At 40.3% G+C, this 16,546-nt stretch overlaps 1 protein-coding gene across 2 annotated transcripts in view; it reads right to left on the bottom strand.

Moving 5' to 3' along the window:
- Positions 1-311: 311 nt before the first annotated feature.
- Positions 312-16,546, bottom strand: part of SLC4A9 (solute carrier family 4 member 9) — a 53,196-nt gene continuing 36,961 nt past the window's right edge. The window contains exons 18-22 of one of the 2 annotated variants that reach the window (XM_058176026.1): positions 15,970-16,038; positions 14,825-14,998; positions 3,693-3,848; positions 2,460-2,559; positions 312-2,179 (exon numbers count right to left, since the gene is read on the bottom strand). In XM_058176026.1, the coding sequence (XP_058032009.1) occupies positions 2,506-2,559; positions 3,693-3,848; positions 14,825-14,998; positions 15,970-16,038 (453 nt within the window). In that variant the 3' untranslated portion in view covers positions 312-2,179; positions 2,460-2,505. Of the gene's footprint in view, positions 2,560-3,692; positions 3,849-14,824; positions 14,999-15,969; positions 16,039-16,546 lie in introns of both variants that reach the window. The other variant, XM_058176025.1, reaches the window with a different exon arrangement.

Genomic DNA, 16,546 nt, shown 5'->3' with positions numbered 1-16,546 from the left:
GTGAGTTGAGATCTAATTACAGTTAAGGTTTTGAAGGAGCCTGTTGCTAAAATAATGAATCTGAGTATAATTTCTTATTGTTTCTTGCAATATTAACTGGATCTGTGTTTTGAAGGATAAAAGAACTGTATTTAATGTATTGTAATTATTCATGAGAGCTGACTCACTCAAAAGTCAATCATGCTGGGAGTGATCAGCAGAAAAAGAAGAAAGGACTGCCGTAGAATAGAATAGAATAGAATAGAATAGAATTTTTATTGGCCAAGTGTGATTGGACACACAAGGAATTTGTCTTGGTGCATATGCTCTCAGTGTACATAAAAGAAAAGATACGTTCATCAAGGTACAACATTTACAACACAATTGATGATCAATATAGCAATATAAATCATAAGGATTGCCAGCAACAAGTAGCACCTGCTAGCTGGACACTATGAAGAATGACACCAGGATGACCATGGAGGCAGTGCGGGGCAGAGGGGCATGGAGAGTGCTGATCCATAGAGTGGTCGAGGGTCGGACATGATTGAATAGGTGATGACGACAAATTATTCATTAAAGTAAGTATCATCAACATGGTCTTTGTAAGAACTTTCAAGAGGTTTCACAATTTACTTTTGTTTTTGCAAAATCATTCTTAATATACTGCAAAATAGAATTCAACCATGGCTTCACACAGGCCTTTCTTACTCAGTGCAAAAAACATGTTGCTTGCATTTATCATCCACAGATGAAAGGTTTTCTGAAAAATCAAAGTTAACACTTTAACTGGACAAATTTCTGAAGAGTCACAACAAGCATTTCTGATAATCACCATGAATTTCTCCAACAGGAAAAAAAAATAATGAGGAAAACTAGGAAGAACTAGAATTTAATATATACTAGGAAACAAAGAAGGAAATTTTGCTACAATATTTCTTTTGACAAATTTTATTTAGCATAACTTTAGGGAGTTTTAAATAATGCAGGCAACCCAGAAATGACCACTGTTTCATGAAAAAATAAAGACACACCACAGCAAAATATATCTGAGGGACACAGACTGGATTCATACATTGATGCTGAGTTAATGTATTGTATGAATTCTGTTCATCAGCAGATTAATTCAGGTTATATAATAAACCAGCAATAAATATATGACCAATACCTAACTAACCCATACTTAGCTGAATGTACAAGCAATGTCACAGAATGCCTAAGCAGTTTTCAGTTTGTACTTAAATTTCTCAAAACATTTAACTCTGCTTTATATCTTTATGAGACCCATCATATATTGTGTAAATGAAAATATCTGAAAATGCTTCCTCCTCCTCCTCCAACCATCCAGAAGCAGAACCTAAAGGCAACAGCTTGAAATTTTGTGTGTCAAGAAGAAAAGTGATTTGATTGTTTCATTGCGCATTCAGTATTTGTTGTTATATTCCATATACAGTATAACTTCCAAACTGCATATCAAGGACCCCACATTCTGAATTTATGATACATGCTGTGAATCAACTAACTGTGAATTTATGATACATGCTGTGAAAAATATCAGGGAACTAATATGTGATTGGAAATTACTTCCTGAAAATCATTTAATACTAAATGTACTGTGTAAGTAAGGAAATGCACATGCATGCTATCATTATTATCCTCTTCAGTAGTTATGAGATGACTTCCAGATCAAAGGTCTTCCAAGCAGCTTATAAAACAGATTAGGTAATACCCACAAGATGAAGGCATCTGTAAGAAGAACCAATTTTGTATAATATCTGAATTTTTTCAACATGTCTCGTCACTTGTCTTTTGTTGTGTTTGCTTAATTTATCGTTCTGCTCCTATAATAGCCATTAATACCAGAGAGTGAAAGACATGTTTTCAGTCTATTGAGCAATCTTTATGATATACAAACATATCCAAGCTTCAAAAACTGATGGCATCAACATGAATTATTTAACTACAATTGCTTGTACATGCACAGGGGAAAAATAAAACAGTGAAGTTCCTTGTTCCTCAGGCCAGAAATGGAGGTCTGCCTTATCAGAGATACATGGGCTGTATCTGCCTTGGGGCTGTCACTCTGGCTAAGTTGCTAGGTGCTACAGTCAGAGAGCTTGGATGTTGTGCCTTCAATCACAGTTATACAATATTGCCAATGGCAACAGCATCTTTTTAGGTAAAAATGAATCTGGAAAACCTATGTGAGAAAGAGTAAAATGCAGGATGTTTGCTTTGCTACCCTAATAAAACCAGACTTTTTGAGGCAGTCAGTTTTTTCTCTTCGCGTGTATTTTTTCCTAACTTCCTAACTCCTACTTTGTGCAATAGCAAGACGTGGGAACTCTTAAGGATCAAGTTCCTTCCACCTGAATAGTCCCACAATTGATTGACTTTCATATTCATAGTAAACATCTTATTCTCTATTTAGTCTAAACTTCCCAATAAGTTATGTCTTCCTTAAAAATATTCTTACATACAGTCCATGTTCATCTTTGGCTTGTCAGCTGATGGATATCTCTTCATCTAGTTCACAGAGATATTGATTTCTGGTCCTTTTTCTTGGTACATAAGTTCAGACTAAAATGAATATAAACCAAAGAAACAGCTATTAGAAGGAGAGAAGCAATATATGTACTCACTCATGCTTTTGATGTATTTTCCTCCAGCCTCAGAAAATGATTTTACAACTTCTGAAGAGACAAAGATATAGTGGAGAAAAAGTCACCTTACAGAGAAATCCTTTCTGCAGAAAGAATAGTCTGTAGTATCTGGAAATACTTAATCTACATTCTAGACAATTGCTAGCTTTTCTCTAAGTGTGATTTGCAACAGTCCTACTTTGCTGAAAACTACAGTTGGCGGGCGCAGTGCTGGAAGAGAGACTGCTTGAGCAGAGGATTTGGTAGAAGACCTCCAAGGTCACCTCCAACTCTATTATTCTGTTATGGTATCTTGTCAATTGTAAGAAACAAAGAATGTATCTTGTGAGTTGCTTGTGAAGCAAACAGTGAAGAGTACCTAGGAGCTGGAGCTAGTCATCAGCAGTTAATATTATCTAGAAAAAGGGCATGGCTATTACTCTGCTAAATATTATATCAAAATAATATTGGCCCTGAAAGGACTGCTGATAAAAGTTAGGGTGAGTTAGGTAAAAGTTAGGTAAAAGCACAATCCAAGCTGATAGTCAGTCAAGCAAGTATTTCTTCTGATAGCTAAAACTGAAGGCTGCAAGAGGCTAGCTATAGAACTGCCACTATTTTATCCTCCCAAAGGATGTTATGCCCATGTTGTGAATGAGAGAACTTCTTATTCAGATGTGCAAACACAGCACATTACATGCTTTTGAATACTGTAAATGACAGCAAAAATATAAAAGGAAACCTAGTCCCTACAGTCCCACAACTATATGTAGTTTAATTATTGCCAATATTGATTAACTAATTTTCTCAGACCTCAAAATGGGGATTGAGCTAATGTGCTAATTCCAAGCTAATATTCTGTAGATTACAGCTCCATCATTCTGAAAGTAACTTCTAAAGGATTTGCCTGGGAGTGATAGGAACTCTCTGCCCATGAACAAGTTACACATCTTACTTCTTCAGTGTTTTACACTGGGATTTTGAGATGGTGGTACAGAAAGAATTTCTAATTACTACCCAGTTTAGCCCTTTCCCAATCTTGTTCCTCCACCAAACTTTAACCATGCTCACATCTTCACTGTCACTCTCATCCTGATCTTGTATCCTCTTCAGCTTTTCTTCTTCCTCTTTTTTGTCTTTTTCTGGCATAAGATCATCCAACCAATTCAGATGTTGTAGAGAGAAGATGTATTCCATTGCCTTCCGAATACCCACTAGAGCCAGCAGCTGCAAGGTGAGATAATCATCACATAAAATTAGTCTGCTTGAAATTATTAATAATTTAAATAGCATTATTACTGCATATACAACTTCACTGCAGAATATAAAAATGCATAAAAATGTCCAAGGAGTTTACAACTGAAATGTTAAAAAAGAGAACTGGAACAAAAGCAAAGACAAAGCTAATGAGGGATTGCTATGAGCAAACGTGGGTATTTATCTTTACATTCTAGTTTGGTTTGGGGTGAGAACTAAAGGGTTGTACCGAAGTCTTCAGAGAAAATATGAATTTGAAGAGGTATTTGAATGAAGACAATAACTGCCATAAGAAAATTTTGTTATAGAATTCTAGGTATAGAGACGTTCCTCCCATGCTCGTACATGAAGAGGTCCTGATTATACCATGTCCTTGTGACTTCACCCCTTTCCCAGCCCATAGCTGAACAACTTGAATGAGACGAGTGAGAGTGTGACACAGTATCCTAAATCCTGGACTGTAATGGGAAGTAATATACCTGATGATGGCCCACTTCTATGGAATGATTCCCCACCCCTCAGATACTCAGTCTCTCATTTAGTTTTTGAAAGGCTGTAAAAATGCCTCTGCAGGAAGTATTTTAGGGATGCAGAAGTTTAGCTTAACTTCATCCTGTTATAGGAAGATGAACAGAATGATGTGGGGTATTGATTGATTGATTGATTGATTGCATCCTGTAGTTAGAATATATGGAAATTAGTGGCATAGACATTCAAATGATGAACATGTTCCATGTATATACTTATGCCCATAGAATATCCAAACTATGTATGTACCAAAGGTAAACTAATCAAGTTACTAGAAGAAAAAGTAAAGGGTCTAGACCAGTGGTTCTCAAACTTTATAGTGCTGCGACCCCTTTAATACAATTCCCCTCGATGTGGCAACCCCAACCGTAAAATTATTTTCATTTTGAATTTATCGCACCTGAAGCCGTATTGGCTAGCGATCTGAACTGCTTGCGATTTCCTTGAAGACGGAGGCATTAAAGTGGAGACTCCTCCCCTATTAAGTTTATCGCGCCTGAAGCCAGATTAGGTTAGCGATTGGGAATAATTGCAGCTGGCTTGAGAGGGAGACATCAGAGCAAAGATTTCTCTCTTTTTTAATTCATCGCGCCTGAAGCTGAATTCGGCTAGCGATTTGAAGAGCCTGCAGCTGGCTTGTGGAGTCAACCATTGGAGCGCGATTCTTTGACTCGCAAGTGTACTTCCCATATTTCCGATGGTCTTAGGCGACCCCTGGCAAATCGTCATTCGATCCCCAACGGGGTCCTGACCCACAGGTTGAGAACCGTTGGTCTAGAGGAAACTCTAACCACTCTGAAACTTGACCTACAAAATGAGAAACCTTTCAACATAATAAAAATGAGAAACCTTGAACATAATAATGATCAAATAACCTCTAAAAGAATTGATCTCTTAGAGGAAGAAAAAGACAGATGGAAACATGTCACTCATAGAAAAAAACACAAACCTAGTACAAAACCCTTATCCAACCAAACCCACTGATTCAGCTCCACTGGTGCTAAGCAATCAATTTCATGGACTCTCACTAGAAGAAAACATGCAAACACATAGAAAAGAAGCATCATCAAATGTCCCTAAAAAGTAACACCATCAAATACTTCTGTGATAGATAGAAAAACATCCCTAAGGAAAAAAAAGGCGAGTGTTGGTGATAGGAGATTCAATTCTCAAGGGAACAGAACCTGCTGTCTGTAGACCAGACAGTCAATCCAGAGAGGTATGTTGTCTCCCTGGAGCTAAAATCAAAGATGTGGCTGAGAACCTAACCAAAATAATAAAAACAACAGACTACTACCCCTTTCTAGTACTACATGTAAGGATGAATGACACAAAAAAGGACTTGAAAACAATATTGAATGATTATGAGCAGCTAGGCAAGAAAGTCAAGGACTTAGGTGCACAAGTAGTTTTTTCATCTGTACTGCCAACAAAAGGACAACATCTGGCAAGAGAACAAAGAATTCTGGAAGTGAACCACTGGCGAAAGGGTTGGTGTCGCCAAAACACCTTTGGATTCCATGGTCTGTACTATCTCGATGATGGGCAGGGATGGGTTGCACCTCACAAAGATTGGGAAGAATGTTTTCAGAAAACAACTGGCTCAAGGCTTTAAACTAAAATTGAGGGGGGAAGATGACCAATCTTTAGGATTTCCAGGACCTAATTCCAAGCAAAAACCCCTAGATAGCAAGTCAAATAATGAAGTAAAAAGGGATGGGAAGGAAGACATACTGAAATACCAAATAGGAGACACAGAAAGCATACCCAGAGTCAGGCATAAAGATCTCAAGTGCCTATATACAAATGCACAAAGTCTGGGGAACAAACAGGGTGAACTCAAACTACTAATACATGAAGGTAGATATGTTATAGTTGGAATAACAGAAACTTGGTGGGATGAAACCCATGACTGGAACATACTGATAGAAGGATACCATTCAAAAAAACCAGACCCCTTAAAAGAGGAGGTGGAGTTCCACTGTATGTAAAGGACACTATATTGCTACAGAAATGCATGAAACCAAAGACAAAAGCCTCTTAGAATGTATATGGGTTAATATAAAAGAAAAAAAGAACAACATGGACATAGCAGAGTGAGTTTCAATTTAGTTTGCTACGGTCAAAAATCCTGAAACACCAGGGAACTACCAGAGGACTGGAAAAGAGCTGATGTGGTTCCTATCTTCAAAAAAGGGAAAAAAAACAGACTCAGGAAACTATAGACCAATCAACCTAATATCAATACCCAGGAAGATATTGGAAAAGATAATAAAAAAACAGATCTGCCAACATCTAGAAACAAATAAAGTAACAATTAGCAGTCAGGATGGGTTTGTTAAAAACAGATCATACCAAACCAATCTTATTTCATTCTTCAACATAGTGACTAAATTAGTAGACCAGCGAAATACTGTGGACATAATATACTTAGAATAGAATAAAATCTTTTATTGGCCAAGTGGGATTGGACACACAAGGAATTTGTCTTGGTGCATATGCTCTCAGTGTACATACAAGAAAAGATACCTTCATCAAGAATTCTAAGGTACAACACTTAATGATAGTCATAGGGTACAAATAAGCAATCAGGAAACAATCAATATCAATATAAATCATAAGGATACAAGCAACAAGTTATAGTCATACAGTCATAAGTGGAAAGAGATTGGCGATGGGAACTATGAAACGATTAATAGTAGTGCAGATTCAGTAAATAGTCTGACAGTGTTGAGGGAATTATTTGTTTAGCATTCGGGGAAAAACTGTTCTTGTGTCTAGTTGTTCTGTTGTGCAGTGCTCTATAGCGTCGTTTTGAGGGTAGGAGTTGAAACAGTTTATGTCCAGGATATGAGGGGTCTGTAAATATTTTCACAGCCCTCTTTTTGACTCGTGCAGTATATAGGTCCTTAGTGGAAGGCAGGTTGGTAGCAATTGTTTTTTCTGCAGTTCTAATTATCCTCTGAAGCCTGTGTCTGTCTTGTTGGGTTGCAGAACCGAACCAGACAGTTATAGAGGTGCAAATGAAAGACTCAATAATTCCTCTGTAGAACTGTATCAGCAGCTCCTTGGGCAGTTTGAGCTTACTGAGTTGGCGCAGAAAGAACATTCTTTGTTGTCCTTTTTTGATGATATTTTTGATGTTAAGTGTCCATTTTAGATCTTGCGATATGGTAGAACCTAGAAATTTGAAGGTCTCTACTGTTGACACTGTGTTTTCTAGTATTGTAAGAGGTGGGAGTATGGAAGGGTTTCTCCTAAAGTCTACCACCATTTCTATGGTTTTGAGTGTGTTCAGTTCCAGATTGTTTTGGTTGCACCACAAGGCTAGTCGTTCGACCTCTCGTCTATATGCGGATTCGTCATTGTCTCGAATGAGACTAATCACTGTTGTGTCATCTGCGAACTTCAGTAGCTTAACAGATGGATCATTGGAAATGCAGTCATTGGTATACAGAGAGAAGAGACGTGGGGAGAGCACACAGCCTTGGAGGACGCCTGTGTTAATTGTACAAGTATCTGAGGTGATTCTGCTTAGCTTCACCTGCTGCTTCCTATTTGTTAGAAAGTTTATGCTCCACTTACAAGTGTATTCAGGTACCTGTAGCTGGTTTAGCTTAGTTAGAAGAGTGTCTGGAATGATGGTATTGAATGCTGAACTAAAGTCTACAAAGAGGACCCTTGTGTAGGTCTTTAGAGATTCAAGAAGTTGTAGGATATAGTGCAGAGCCATATTAACAGCACCATCTGTTGATCTATTTACTCGGTATGCAAATTGCAAGGGGTCTAACAGTGGATCCATGATGATTTTCAAGTGGGACAGCACTAGCCTTTCAAAGATTTTCATGACTACAGATATTACAGCAACTGATCTATAGTCATTCAGTTCCTTGATGGTGGGCTTCTTTGGCACTGGGAAGATAGTAGAGCATTTGAAGCAAGAAGGAACATAGCACATGTCTAGCGATTTATTGAAGATACAGGTGAAGATGGGGGCCAATTGGTCAGCACAGACTTTTAAGCAAGAAGGAGTTATCTTGTCTGGGCCTGGAGCTTTTCCTGGCTTTTGTCTGTGAAATAGGTCTTGCACTTCCTTTTCTGTGATCACTAGGGGTTGTGAACCCAATGCAATGGGGACAGATGTAGGAGGCTTGGCTGTTGTTGGTGTGTCTGAGATGTGGGTTGTGGAGATAGGTGGCTGTAGTTTCCTTTCAAACCTGCAGTAAAACGCGTTCAGGTCATATGCCAGTTGCTGATTTCCTTCAGATAGCCAGTGATATTTTTAAGAGTTTTCCACATGCTGTCCCGGTGTTTGGAAGCCGTACGGGTCTGGATGGGGAGAAACAGGCTCAAGCTCAATCCCTCCAAGACAGAGTGGCTGTGGATGCCGGCATCCCGGTACAGTCAGCTGAGTCCACGGCTGACTGTCGGGAGCGAGTCATTGGCCCCGATGGAGAGGGTGCGCAATTTGGGCGTTCTCCTGGATGAACGGCTGTCTTTTGATGAACACCTGACGGCCGTCTCCAGGAGAGCTTTCCACCAGGTTCGCCTGGTGCGCCAGTTGCGCCCCTTTCTAGACCGGGATGCCCTATGCACGGTCACTCACGCCCTTGTGACGTCTCGTCTGGATTACTGCAATGCTCTCTACATGGGGCTCCCCTTGAGGGGCATCCGGAGGCTACAGTTAGTCCAGAATGCAGCTGCGCGGGTGATAGAGGGAGCCCCTCGGGGCTCCCGAATGACACCTATCCTGCGCAGGCTGCACTGGCTGCCTGTGGCTTTCCGGGTGCGCTTCAAGGTTTTGGTGAACGTCTTTAAAGCGCTCCATGGCATAGGGCCGGGCTACTTACGGGACCGCCTGCTGCTACCGAATACCTCTCACCGACCCGTGCGCTCTCACAGAGAGGGACTCCTCAGGGTGCCGTCGGCGCGACAGTGTCGTCTGGCGACGCCCAGGGGAAGGGCCTTCTCTGTGGGGGCTCCCGCCCTCTGGAACGACCTCCCCCCAGGACTTCGTCAACTTCCGGACCTCCGAACCTTTCGCCGCGAGCTTAAAACTTACCTATTTATCTGCGCTGGCCTGGGTTAGTTTTTAAATTTATGGGTTTTTAAATGGGTTTTAGTTTTAAATTTTAATTGTGGCCAATTTTAATAAGTTTTTTAAATGTATTTTAAATTGTATTTATATATTGTCTATTTTACTTGGCTGTGAACCGCCCTGAGTCCTTCGGGAGAAGGGCGGTATACAAATTTAATAAATAAATAAATAAATAAATAAAATGTTTGCTGGTTCATTTGTTGAGAACTGATTCTTTAGCTTTTCAGAGTAGCTTCTTTTTGCTGCTCTGATGTCCCTTGTTAATACATTTCTGGCCTAATTGTATAGCATTTTATCACCTTTTCTGTAGGCTTCCTTTTTGGAACAACATAGCTGCTTAAGTTTAGCTGTGAACCAAGGTTTGTTGTTACTGTATATTCGCAAGTTCCTGGTGGGTACACATAGGTCTTCACAGAAGCTGACATATGATGTTACAGTCTCTGTGAGTTCGTCTAATTCTGCAGAGGTACTTTCAAAAACATTCCAATCAGTGCAGTCAAGGCAGGCCTGTAGCTTTAACTTTACCTCCTCCATCCAGGTCTTCACTGATTTAATTGTTAGTTTTGTGGTTTTAAGTCTTTGCCTGTAAGCAAGTACAAGGTGAATCATGCAATGATCAGAGTGTCCCACAGCTGCTCATGGTAAGGACCGATAAGCATTTTAGTGTTGTGTACCAAAGTATTCTTACTTCTAGTGGGACAATTGACATGCTGAAAGTATTTTGGTAGCTGTTTCCTTAAGTTTGCCTTGTTTAGATCTCCCAAAATAATGGCCAGTGAATCGGGGTATTTGGCTTCAGCCTCCATAATTTGGTCAGCTAGAGTTCATAAGGCCTTGTTTACACAGGTTTATGGTGGGACATAAACAGCAATTTAAAAAAAACAAAGAAAATTCACGAGGCAAATAGTATGGTTTGGAATTGATAATTAATGTCTCTAGGTTTTCATCATAGAATAATATATTATAGTTATATCCTGAGACCAGCTGTTGTTGCTATATAAGCATAAGCTTCCTTTTTACCAGATGTTTCTGCAATTCTGTCTGATCCTTGAATCTGAAATCCTGGGATATGCAGGCTACTATCTTCAATTGATTCATTTAACCAGGTTTCCGAGAAGCATAGGGCTGCTGAATTGTAAAAGTCAGAATTGTATCTGTTTAAAAGGAGTATTACTTAGACTTCAGCAAGGCATTCGACAAAGGAGACCACAAGCTACTTCTTGGTAAGCTAGAAAAATGTGAAATAGATAGCATCACCACCAAATGGATTCGCAACTGGCTGACAAACGGTACTCAATGAGCAATTCTTAATGGGTCTAGGTCTACATGGAGAGAAGTAAGCAGTGGGATGCCACAAAGTTCTGTCTTAGGCCCAGTACTCATTGATATCTTCATAAACAACTTAGATGAGAGAATAGAAGGAGAATTTACCAAATTTGCAGATGATACTAAGCTGGCAGGAATAGCTAACACCCTAGAACCGTGATGGCGAACCTATGACATGTGTGTCACAGGTGGCATGTGGAGCCATATCGGTGGGCACGTGAGCATTGCCCTAGCTCAGCTGATTTTCAGGCCTTCCAGGCCTACCGGAAGTCAGGAAACAGGCTGTTTCTGGCCTCCAGAAGGCCTCCTGGGGGGGAAGGCTATTTTCACCCTCTCCAGGCTCCTAGAAAAGCTCTGGAGCCTGGGGAGAGTGAAAAACGGGCCTTCTGGTCCCACTGGAAGTAGGCAAATGGGCTGTTTCTGGCCTCTGGAGTGCCTCTGGGGGGTGGGGAAGGCCGTTTTTGCCCTCCCCAGGCTCCAAGAAAGCCTCTGGGGCCTGGGGAGGGCGAAAAACGGGCCTACAGGGCCCTCCATGCCATCGCGTGCCAAAAGCTGGGGGGAGCATGGGGGGAGTGCATGCATGCGCGGGGGGTGGGGAGCACTGAATTATGGGTGTGGGCATGCATGTGCATGACCCCCCCCCCGTACTCCCTCCGCTTTTGGCACTCGAAGGCAAAAAGGTTAGCCATCACTGCCCTAGAAGATAGACTCAAGATCCAAATGGATCTTGACAGATGTGAACACTGGGCCCTATCTAACAAAATGAAATTCAATGTAGAGAAAAGTAAAGTCCTACATTTAGGCAAGAAAAATCAAAAGTACACATATAGATTGGGTGAAACCAGGCTTAATAGCAGTGACTGTGAGAGGGATCTTGGAGTCTTAGTGGACAACCAGCTAAATATGAGCCAGCAGTGTGCAGCAAAAAGAGCCAATGCAATCCTAAATTGCATTAACAGAGGGATACAATCAAGATCAAGTGAGGTACTAATACCACTCTATAAAGCTTTAATAAGACACCTAGAATACTGCATCCAGTTTTGGTCACCACACTATAAAAAAGATGTTGAGACTCTAGAAAAAGTGCAGAGAAGAGCAACCAGGATGATTAGGGGACTGGAGACTAAAACATATGAAGAACAGTTACAGGAAGTGGGCATGGCTAGTCTAGTGAAGAGAAGGACCATGGGAGACATGATAGCAGTGTTCCAATATTTGAGGGGCTGCCACAGAGAGGAAGGGGTCAAGCTATTTTCTAAAGCACCTGAAGGCCAGACAAGGAATAATGGATGGAAACTCAACAAAGAGAGATTCAACCTGGAAATAATGAGAAATTTTCTGACAGTGAGAACAATCAACTAGTGGAACAGTTTGCCTTTGGAAGTTGTGGGAGCTTTATCACTTGAGACTTTCAAAAATAGATTGGACTGCCATTTGTCAGAAATGGTGTAGGGTCTCCTGCTTGGGTGGGGGGTTGGACTAGATGACCTACAAGGTCCCTTCCAACTCTGTTAATCTGTTAAATAATAACAGTAGTCATCCCTTGGCTGAATTTTGGAGTGAGCCCTAGGAAGCTAATGTGATAGAAGAGTATATTTCTATGGGGATAAATCACAGGAGGCATGATGGACACAGGAGGCATGATGGCAAGTTGTTGCAGGTCCCCACACTTTTGGTACTTTTTTAAAAAATTTGAATTTATATCCCGCCCTTCTCCGAAGACTCAGGGCGGCTTACATTACTTTTGCTCCCCTTTGACCAAATAATGGGATGATTAGGTATTATTGGCTCAGAATGCTGTTGGAGAATGCAACAGCGGGTGAAATAAGATTATGTGGGATGAAATTATGTATGTATGTACAGATCTGGTTTGCATCACAGAAAGCTAATTGGGTACTGTATGGTGCCATATCTAAGATCGGTATTAGACCTAGCTTTTACCTCAATATGGATTCAAAATGAATATTACTATCAGTTTTCTGCCATGATCATCTTGCTTTCTAGTTTTGTGCACATTGTTAGTCTTATGAGTAGTTTTATTACATGCCTTAACATGAGATTGCCTCCAACCAAGGAGCTATAGAAGATAAAATGAATAAAGAGACACCTATGGTAGAAAATAAAGTCAGTTTGACCAAAAGTAATTCCATACCCACATTTAAGAACATGCTTAGCATTCTTCATGTTTAGTGAATATGTAGATTCACATCCAGCGACTCTGTTTAAGATTACCTGTTCCTTTAGAAAAAAAAGAGAGGTGACAAAATCTTCTTGCAGATTGCTGTGACATTTGTGACCTGTTTCACAGATAGAATTATTCAGTTTCATTCAGAGTTGGGAACTACTTGGGTGTGGGTCAGGCAACATCTTTCTAGACTATCTAGCTTTTTGTTTTAATTTGTGAAGGCCAAGAATGCGACCAGTCTCTTAATGGCATGAACTCTGTCACCTGTGAGCAAAATGATAACCTATCTGGGTCATATGGGTAGACCATCTCTTTTTTGAGAGAAAGAGTTGGATTCTCCCAGTGGTGGGGTACAACCACTAACAACCAGTTCTGTGAGCACGCATTCTGTGTGCGGGAGCGCCTGATGCACATGCGTGCCACGTTCAAAATACAGCAATTTGAAGCTCAGCTGCTTACCTTCTACGGCAGCCCCAGTAAATAGAACAGCGGAGGTGCAGAAATCAGCTGTGCTGTGTGAATCAGCTGAGCCAGAAAGAGGGAAAGAAGGGTGGGGGCAGGTGGGCAGGGCCAGCTGATCATTGGAACTACCGGTTCTCTAGAACCAATCTAAACCGGCAAAGAGCCCACCACTGGGTTCTCCCTTGTAGAAGATGATTGTATACCCCATTCTGAAGTGGCTATTGATCTAAGGGTGGCATGGTGACACAGTGGTTAAGATGCTGGGCTGGTTGGCTGGAAACCAACTGGAGACCTGAACGCCATGCAATAAGATGAACTCCCGTCCTCGCCCCAAGAGATACCATTAAGTTGGGAAGATAACAGCACTCTATGACATGATGCTGGTCACATGACCACAGAAATGTCTTCAGATAGTGTTGGTACAGTGGCCTTGAAGATGAGCACTGTCCCCTATAGCTGGCAATGACTAGCAGAGTAAAATCCTTTATTTTATTATGTCTTGATCTCGTCTTTCTTGAGGACACCTTGTCTCCTTAGTTACACAATGCCCTTTACAGTAAAAATATTTCTAAAATATTTTTAGAAAACTATTTAGGATTGCTTTGTACCATGGAGTAACCAGACCAGTGGTGGGTTTCTACCGGTTTGGGTGAACCAGTAGTGGTGGCGGTGGGAGACTCTGCCCACCTGCCTGGACATCATCATGGACGCTCTGTGCAGAAGCGCTGCACGCGAGCTCCCAATTCCCAACCGGTAGTGAAGGTAAGTGGAACCCACTATTGAACCAGACATGGAAGGGTTGCCTTGGGTAGGGGGTTTATTCTGATTATTATTTGTATTTGTTTGGGGTTGTTGGTTATACATTTGTATTTCCTTCTTTTGTTATACAGTAAATTGCTTTGCATCCTTTGAAGTATGCAGTATATAAACATGTGTATGAACAATAAAACAAATAATTACAACATTTTAAAACATTAATAATTACATCAAGATTAAAATTCAGGTTTGAATTAAAAATCTGATTGATTAAAAACAACCAGATATTTTAAAACAATGGAATGTTTATTTCAAAATATCGATGTAAAATATTAATGCATATTTAAAAAACCCAGTATATCTGATACATATTCAGAAAATAATTTACAATAAATGGGTATGGCTAGGTGGAATTAGTTTTTCTCCAGTTGAGTAAATTTAGGATTGTATAGGTCTGTAATAGGAGGTAGAATACTATGGACAATAAAAGGCTTTTCTGTACATAGGAAAAGATCTTGGGCAGATTCACCCATTCTCTCATAATCCTGTATATGGCTATACTACAAGACATTAATGTTTAAGGGCTCTTACCATTAAAGGGAAGATAATGGCAGCTGCAGTTGACTTAATGAGCCACAGAACAGCAAGGCAGAAGATCTGAATGAAGGTGTATAGATGCACTTGGCATAGCGGAACATGGCGTAGATAAATGAAATCTGGCTGATGTTTAGCAGGCATCAACAAGAGTTGAAGTCTCTCCATGAACTGGAAAAAATGAAAGCAAGAAGTATAGTGGAAGCTCCCCAGTAGAAATCAGTGGCTGCCCACTTCTCTCTCTGATATCAGATTGGGCCTGCCCAAGTTATTTCAGGGGGCTCCTGGGAGCTGAAGGAGTCTCTTTTGATGTGAATGGTTACGATGGCTCATCAGCATGTGAGATATTACTTATTACACATTGCTTATTACTTATTATGCATTGTTATATTTTAATGATATTACCATTTGGGGAGATTTATAAGCCACTCATAGGGAGGCATAGGAAAATAAATGAATTAATATTCCATCTCTGCGTGGAATTGGGTTACTTAGATTAGCTCTAAGATGTAAAAAGAGAATTTCCAATAAATTTCAGGGTTGCTTGGCTAAGCATGGCTTGCTCCACATTTTATAACTGAAATTACAGATCTGGAACAGTAAGTGAATCAAGGGCTGATCTGGCCCCTCTCCTTATACATTAGCTCTAAGCTCCAGCTTTATTTTTAAAAGTACCTCTTGCATCCATTTCTCTTCTGCTTTATTAGCGCTACGGACTTCTTTTTGGTGGTTAAGCCAGCAGGCTAGAAACCAGAGACCGTGACTCTAATCTGGCCTTGGGTATGAAGCCATCTAGGTGACCTTGGGTTAGTCACTCCCTCTCAGCCATAGAAAAAAGACAGCGGCAAACTACTATTGAAAATCTTGCCAAGAAAACTACAGGAACTAGTTTAGACAGTCGCCAGGAGTCAAAACTGCTTCAAAGGCACAAAACAAACAAGTAACACCCCCCCACACACACACAACTCACACAACTTCTTGAAAAGGATTACACAAACATCCAGGAGACCTTAATTATAGATAGAGCCTTCCCACATTATTCAGACTACTGTATATGTCTTAGAAAATACTATATACTCTTCTGATTGAATTAACCTTCATCCTCCCTGCAGAATGCATTTCTACTACTTTTTTGCACTCACCTGAATACTGCTAAGTGCAGATATACCCATATAAAAGAAAATGCCGTAGAGCACAGGCATTGGGATAAACTTGGGATATGAAAGAGAGAAAATTAATCACATTTAAAGTATGAGTCTCAAAAGACTGTCTTTAACGTCAGTAAAACATCACTGTCAATGTTTGCTTTACAATGAATTGATTCAAGTACTTCACTGGGATACTAAACAACAACATTTCTACCTTCTTTTATATGACATCACTTCAGGTATTTTTTTCCTTCCCTGTGATCAATTTTCTCTGTAAGAATTTGGCTATCAAAATGGTCTATTCAGTCAGCCTTCCCTTAACTTTTCAAAGCAGAGAGGGATAGAAAGTTTATACTATCTTATCTAAGGAACATGATTTCCAAACCCTCCTCCCCACCCCCAGTGTAGATCCTGTGTAGTATTTTCTGTTATTATTTGTAATATTGTGTTTCCAGGTTCCTGCTGATTTATGTTGCCCTTCTCTGTAGCTGTTCCAGTTTGTCTGAGTCTCTTAAATTGTGGCACCCAAAAGCACAGTGCTTGAAGAACAGGGTTCTGCTCAATGCAGCAT

The sequence above is a fragment of the Ahaetulla prasina genome, chromosome 3, assembly GCF_028640845.1.
Source record: "Ahaetulla prasina isolate Xishuangbanna chromosome 3, ASM2864084v1, whole genome shotgun sequence".
In the NCBI taxonomy this organism is placed as follows: Eukaryota; Metazoa; Chordata; class Lepidosauria; order Squamata; family Colubridae; genus Ahaetulla; species Ahaetulla prasina.
Note: the sequence above shows the minus strand (reverse complement) of the source record. Positions and strands in the feature narration are given on the sequence as shown.